Source organism: Mesitornis unicolor, unplaced genomic scaffold, assembly GCF_000695765.1.
Source record: "Mesitornis unicolor isolate BGI_N332 unplaced genomic scaffold, ASM69576v1 scaffold26344, whole genome shotgun sequence".
In the NCBI taxonomy this organism is placed as follows: domain Eukaryota; kingdom Metazoa; phylum Chordata; class Aves; order Mesitornithiformes; family Mesitornithidae; genus Mesitornis; species Mesitornis unicolor.
The window spans coordinates 61,786-69,033 of record NW_010178463.1 but is presented as its reverse complement, the minus strand read 5'-3'; the positions used below and the strand labels follow the sequence as shown (position 1 = coordinate 69,033).

Below are 7,248 nucleotides of genomic sequence, written 5' to 3'. Positions count from 1 at the left end.
CCTCTCTTTTACACCTTTATTCCAGAAAGACTGTGAATAATACCACTTTTTTGAGGTACTTTGGAAAGGGAAGTATGATATCTTTTCTTTTTCTCTCCCAGTAAAAGGGGAGTGGAATTACTGTAACAGCCGTGCTTAGGCATTGTGATAAAGTTGACCTTAAATATTTTCTTTGCCTAGCTTCAGCAGTCTTAAGACTTTTGCCAGTGTTTTAGGGGCTGTAACATTGGGAAAGAAAAGGTTATGTGCTGTTCTGGTTGGAGTAATTTATTAAGTCTCAGTAGAGTGCAGTGCCTTTTGAATGAAGGGTGTACTAAAGGAGTGCTTCCTGTGGTTGGAACAAGAACTCCACGATGGAGTCAGGCCATTAGTAGACTTTTTGTGGGGATGTATGATGGATCACCCAAAGAAAAACTTGGGTGTTTCTCATGTTGTCTGTCAGCACAGAATACTAATGGCACTACTCTGAAAGGCAACCTCTGCAGGGAAATCAAGGTGACAAAAAAGAAACCTGTGTGTTAGGAGGTTCAGATTATGCAGTGGTGGATTCTAATAGTCAAGCAGCTTTATCCTGTAGCTCGTGGCACAGCTCTGCGTAGCTGCTCAGGCTTGGTGGAACAACAGGGCTTGTGTTGTACGCTGCAAAGGAAACTTGCCTCCCTTTTGACTGAAAGAATTTGAATAAGAACATTAACTTTGACCAATTAATTAGTCTGATAAGCCACTACTCTGTTGAAATTAAAAATCTCTTAGCAAAATTAGATTCCGTATAGTTCGTGGCAGTTTGTAGCCAGCCACATGACCTGGTTGTGTTCTAGATACAGAGATCTTAGAGGTTTTTTTATATGCACATTTTTAATGTGTATTAAAAAAGAAAACTTTGAAAGGAAGTCCAAACCCTAGGAGCTAAACAGATAGGATCTGTGGAATGAAGTAAAAACATAGTTTAAGTTATATCTTTGTTATGAGTGGCAGCCTGTGCAGAATGACAAATAATGAAGACATACAGCTTCCACACCTGTGAAGTAAGTTTGGAGGGGACAGCAGCTTTGTCCTGCTAAACAGGCTTAAAGTATCAGTAATTCTACAATGGTAGACCTTAAAAATGTAAGTTTATATTTTGAATAAATTTAGGGTGCTGTTACGTAACAACTTCAACTTTTTTTTCTTTCCCTCTTTCCCTCCTACAGATCACACATCCGTGGGCGGGCTGGGAGACAGTTTTTATGAATATTTATTGAAAGCCTGGCTTATGTCAGACAAGATGGACACGGAGGCAAGGAAAATGTACGACGATGCAATTGAGGTGATTATAATTCATTGAGTTTTCCAATACAGTGGAACTTAAAAAACATCTTTAATAATTAAAAGAAAAAAAATTCAAAACAAAACCCAAAACACAGGACTTGTTTTGATTATGTAAGCTTTAAGAAATCAAGTGATGAATAATACTTGCTTCACGCTGAGTAGTTTAAAAAGTATTTTGTGGAATACATCTGATGCAGATTATTGTGCTAAAAATAATCAGCTTGTCCAAAATGGTATAATGTAAATCCCAAGCTGTAGTTTATTAGAAGGAGATCTAACAATTCTAAGATGTGTGCAGAATGACTGAATCACTTTTCTGTAGTGTTCAGAATTATTCTAGGAGTTGAAGTGCTGAATTGTTTTGTTCTTTAAATAATTTTCTTAAACATTTAGATGTTATATTCCATATTTGTCTTGTAAAATGTAGTTCATACCTATTCCTTGCTCTGTAGTTCTTTTGTGATATGGTTTTGCTCCCTTTCACAGATCAAGTTGTGCTTACACAAGCAGGGCAGTACTGCAGGGTGGTTCAGTGGGATTTAGGGTGGGGCCCTTTTTGTGGTGGCTCTGAGCTTTCCCAGCTCTTACTTTTTTAGTTTCCCCATACACAGGCATCTTCTTTCATCAGGCTCATCTGTGCTACAGTTAAGACACATAGAGAGTAACCAAGCTAAATTTTGGCAAGTTAGCTGTGGTACCAACAGCAGCAGGTGCTTAACTTGTTCTGTGCTCTGTGCATGCCATGTTTCTTTCAACACAAGTTTTTAAAGCTTAGTTTTAGTGCAGTCTCCTGGAGCAAAATGTCTGTTCTTGGAATTCTCAAAATTCACATTTTAAAATATATAGAGTGAAAGGTCTAGTCCAAAATTGCTTTGAAGCTGTAATGTGTCTTATTCCTGACCTGAATTTTATTACATTTGGCTTTCAGCTGCTTGAACTTTTTCCTTCCCTACATTGTTTTAATGGGTTATGTGCTGGTTACTAACAAAGGTATAACAGGCATTCTCTCCTGAAGGAGAACTGCATTACTTTCTTTAGTCTCACAATATCAAACAGACTTTGAATTATTTCTTCAGCTTCTTTAAAGTACTTTCCAGTGTCTTCAGTATGGAGACAAGAATGTAATGGTTCTCCTAATATGTCATCACCTGATTTCTGCTCAGTATTCTCCTCTTCATCTAGCCAAGAGCTGTGTTTGCACTCTTAACCTTTGCCTCACGCTGTCATCCACTTTCCAGTTGGTTTTACTGTGAAGTTGGTTGTAGTCTTTTTGATTTACTGCTTTCCTACTACAGTGATTTACATTCCTGATTCCTCTGTGTGACCTTATACTTATCTCTATTAAAACACAATTGTTCAGGCAAAACCTGTTTTGTCACCTGTTCTGAATAATTTTACAGGACTGACTTTTTCTTTATCACTATCTATAACTTCATCAATTTTTATGTCATCTGCAAATTTTTTTTAGCATTTGTTTCTTGCAGATCATTGGTAGAAATGCTGCCTAGCATTGAATAAAAGTATCTTTGCAGAATCTTCATGGCATGAGGATTTTCCACATTTTTTTGTTTTACTTTGAGCTGTTCTAGCAAGTCAAATTTTAATCCACTTCATATGTGCTGCCCTGAATTTGTTTAGGACTAATGTTTTGTACAATACCAAGGAAATTCCAGAAATTTGTAGTATTCCTAGTATCAGGATGCACTTGTCAATCAAACAGTTTTGAAACCACATCATTCATTTTATATGATTGTTCTATTAGCCTTTTAAAATACTGTTAAAGTATCAGCTACTTCCCAGTCCTTTTGAACTTCCTTAGCTTTCTGGGATTTGTTAAAGTCAACATTAGTAGTTCAAAACATTAGTTGAGTACTTTTAATAGTTTAAAACACATTTTTAACCTGTGGGTTTAAAAATGTTTAACACTTGATGGTTAACATCCACTGTGGTTACTGTTGAAGTATTTTATTCTGACTCCTAAACTGTGGGCACTTTAGAGGAAGTAAACTTTCCCTTTCAGTCCTTATCGCTGTAAGCCCAGCCTTGCAGACATTTTCTATGGGCAAATTTGTGTCTCTGAATGGAGACACAGCAAGGGAAATTTGGGACCAGATGGAACCACACTGTGAGAGAAAGAGCTGAGCTGCTCCTTCTTTGTGTGTAATATGACCCACAGCACAAGCATCAGGTGGTTTCCTCTTCGGCTTTCTTTCGGCTAAACCCACCCATGTATATTTGAATCTGCATGAACCATACTGATTTATGCATTGTGGAATATCCTTCTGGTTCAGGGTTTGTGTTTATCTCAGGTCCTGCTTGGCACTGAAATATCTGGACAAAGAATCAGAGAGTAGGATTTGGTTTATGTAATTGCAATTTGCATTTTTGTTCAAAATCTTAGAATATTTTTAAAAGCCCGCTCCCTTACTATTCTGTTGCTGTTGCTCATAATATAGGTCTTCCTCCATAGCTGATACTTCTTACTCTTTGTTTTTCAAAACTTGAAGCAAAAGCTCTTTGCATTATTTATGCAAGCAGAAGGAGAAGGGTGTAAAATACTTTCTTCCCACTCATAGTACGGAGTTGGAAATGTTCTCAGCATCCACCATTCTAAAAGAAGGTCCCTGTCCATCCACACTTCACTCCCTTAGCTTATTACGGGGGGGGAGTGGAAAATAGACAACCATACCCTCACTCAAATCTTGCAGTAGGCAGTGATATCCCATTTCTTGGAGGTATTACAAAGAAGAAAGATGACAGCATCTGTTCTTCAGATGTCATGACTTCTAATACATTGCATATGAAGCCTTACCCACATACTTCGTAACAAGAGAACAAACAGTTTCTGTATCTGTACCCTCTCTGTGCTATATAACATTTGTGCAGTCTTCTACTGTGAAGGACATTTCTTTTCAGTGGCCTAGTATGTAGATTCACAGCTGTGATAAAAGCTGAAATTCTGAAACTTGTTAAGAATTTTTTGTGGTGATAAATATTGAGGATGTGCCTCTTAACTTTGCTTTCAGCATTGCCATGTGGACTTCCCAGCTAGTCTGGTTTAAAATGTCTTTTCTCCTTCTCACATTGGCCAGAGGATAAGATGCTTCCTTTTGATCTGTTACCTTGAGTAGCCTAATCTGTTAGGTTCACGAATTTGATCCTTGCTCTTTCTTATTGCACAGTATTAGATAGCTAAAAGGATTCAGCAGTATGTTTGACTATCACAATATAGCAAGTACTGCTGCAAGGCAGCTCAGAAAATGCTATTTTTTGTAACCATAGAAAATCACAGAAAGCATGAACATCAGATAGAGAACATTCTGTTTTTGCATGTCAGTCTGTTTCAGGCATTTCACAGACTAAGGAAGCTTCTGCCATCAGGTAGTCTCTTAGTTGATGTGAACTAAGTCTTTTCTTTGGGAGCTTAAGTATACGTGTCCACTCTAGTGCGTGTAAACTCCTTGTGGTCCAGCTGGATGTCATTGCTTTACAGAACCTGCTGGAGAGCAGTGTGAACCGAGGCATCCAGCCCATTATACAAATGTCACACCTGTCCCAGCCTGCTCAAGCTTTTCTTGTCCACTAGGCAGTGCTCCCAGCAATCCCCAGCTGTTCCTTGTTAATCACTGTAAATATTAATTGTCCTTTTTATATGGTTAGCAAGCAATGGATTGTGAAATGATATTTTGAGAGGGTTGCATTTATTTTCTTTTTGGGGAGTCATCCTTTTTGACTCTTAGGATGTAAATTATTAAATAGCTGACAGAACTTGATTTTCAGTTTTCAAAACTACCCCTTATACGAGACAGTGATGTTCAGGTTCAGGATATGTGTCCTCTGTTCAGAAGAGAGGCATGTTGTACCTAGATGATGTTCTTCAGTCAAACCCTGAAAGAAAATCTTGAGTGAAGGAGCAGCTCATGAAGAAGTGTATAAATCTGGCCTTTTCTGGCTCTCCTGGTGCAAACCACTGCAATTTTGTCCCCCTGGAAATGCTCCTGCAACCATGTACTCCTCAACAGTTATGAAACTACAAAAAGATACAATTCAAAAGGGAATTTCACACAACATTTGGGAAAAAAATGTTTTCCTCCAGGAAATAAATAATCCAGACCCTTCTAAGCCTTCTTGCTCTTCACAGTAAAAGTGGCTTTCCTCTAAAAAGGAATCCTCCACTTCTATGTACCGTATCGTCAAAAAAACCCTAGAATCATCATAACATCAGTTTTGTCACAGTCTAGGATAATTGACTTAACAGAGCTAATGCTGCAGATCTTAGTATCATCAGCGGCAGAATTTCAGCAGATCAAATATTTCCTATACCAGTACTTTCTGAAGAAATGGATCTTATCCAGTTAAGCACATCAGGCTCCCTAGCAGCAGAAGCCATGGTATTGTGCCAGTCCTCAATGCCAATGTTCACAATTGTTAGCCAACCACTCTGGCGGCTGTCAGAGACTTATTTGTTTCTGCCTTGTTAGGTATTTCTGTGTTTTTTCTTGCTGGATCCTGCCATAAGCACGAATAACTTCAGAACTGTGGTGTTGGAGAAGAAATTAACCCAACAGGAATGCAGAATTCTCTTCCATTACCTTCAGAATGCACAGGCTCAGGACAGTGGAGAAACGTCACCATCCAAATGATGGCTCAGTCCACAGTGCAAATAAGGGACAGAGCCCTACTGTTGATAATGCAGTCTTCTCCCTGTAATCCACTGTGTTGGTTTTTACCTAGTACATTCACCTTGGCCACAGGGGGACTGCCAAATCTTTACTGGCTGCATTGCTAAAGTGTAGCTTCATATCACTATAACCATTCAGAGAAGTTGCTGCAAGCACTGCGGCATCTCAAGTCAAGAACATATTCAGAAAGCCATATAGAAACACATACGTATTCTGAACACAACTATTTCAGGTTACTGTTTATATTATCATCTTCCCCAGATGAGGCTCCTAATACTACAAATTCTACCTTTAACTAATTTCAATAATTTTTTTCAGAAAAATTTTTTGACAAAAATTTGGAAGGCTGTCAGATGTTATTTCAGTAGCTCGATTGAGGGCTTTCGTGTTATCGAATATTGCTGTGTTCAGTACAGCTGCTTTAATAGTCCTGTATCACTTAAGCATCAGCTTAAAAAAAAAAAGTTTAAATACCCACTACAGTCACAGAAGAGCTTGAAACTTTTCATTTGCTCATTTTGTTGAAAAGAAGAGTCAGTCACACTTTTTTTTATTTAGAGGGAAAAGCTATTTCACTGTTCATTTTGAAACCTGAACTGCAAGTTGCAAGGTGATTATCCTACATATTTATTGCTTGAGAAATCTGTATTGTAGCTAACTGCATGGTTTGCACTGTGTAGATAGTAAGGAGACAGCTGTCTCAGACATGACCTTCACATCCTCAATAATTACTTTAGTTATATGCAGGATCCTCTGCCTGTGTGTTCTCAGTATATCTAGTTTTAGGGCAAAATGCAGTTGTGGACATTTTGGGGTGTAATTTGCTGTAGGCAACAGAAAAGTAATGGAGAAGGGATAGTAATTCACTTCTGTAATAGATCTTATGGATTGCAAGGAGAGTAGTAAATGCCTTTTTAATGGCTCTTCAATCCTTCCACTCTAACCAGCCTTGGAGTACTCTGACTGGTCCCAGGTCACAGCCTCCAAAGGAATCTGTGAACCCATCAGATGGTTATGTGTGGGAATACAAAAGAGGTTTCTGCAAAAAGGATGAGAAAAATGTCTCCATGGAAAAGAAAATTTTCTTTATTATTATAGGACTTAAACTGTAACAAGATTCTAGTTATGAGAAAAACTGTCTATTGCTAAATACAGTGAGTACTGCAGTAGATTGGTGGGGATTGTGAATATCTCTGAAAGAGGCTTAAGTAACAGTGTTGTTCCATGTAGTTTGCAAACTCTGGAAAGTTAGGTCAGA

The 7,248-nt window shown here is 38.2% G+C and overlaps 1 protein-coding gene across 1 annotated transcript in view; it reads left to right on the top strand.

The window, feature by feature from the left end:
* Positions 1 to 1,190: 1,190 nt before the first annotated feature.
* The window catches only part of LOC104539045 (mannosyl-oligosaccharide 1,2-alpha-mannosidase IB-like), a gene marked incomplete at its 5' end in the record, with an annotated part of 28,759 nt that continues 22,701 nt past the window's right edge, over positions 1,191 to 7,248 (top strand). Inside the window, one exon of the mRNA XM_010182470.1 lies at positions 1,191 to 1,306. Within this exon, the coding sequence (XP_010180772.1) occupies positions 1,191 to 1,306 (116 nt within the window). The remainder of the gene's footprint in view (positions 1,307 to 7,248) is intronic.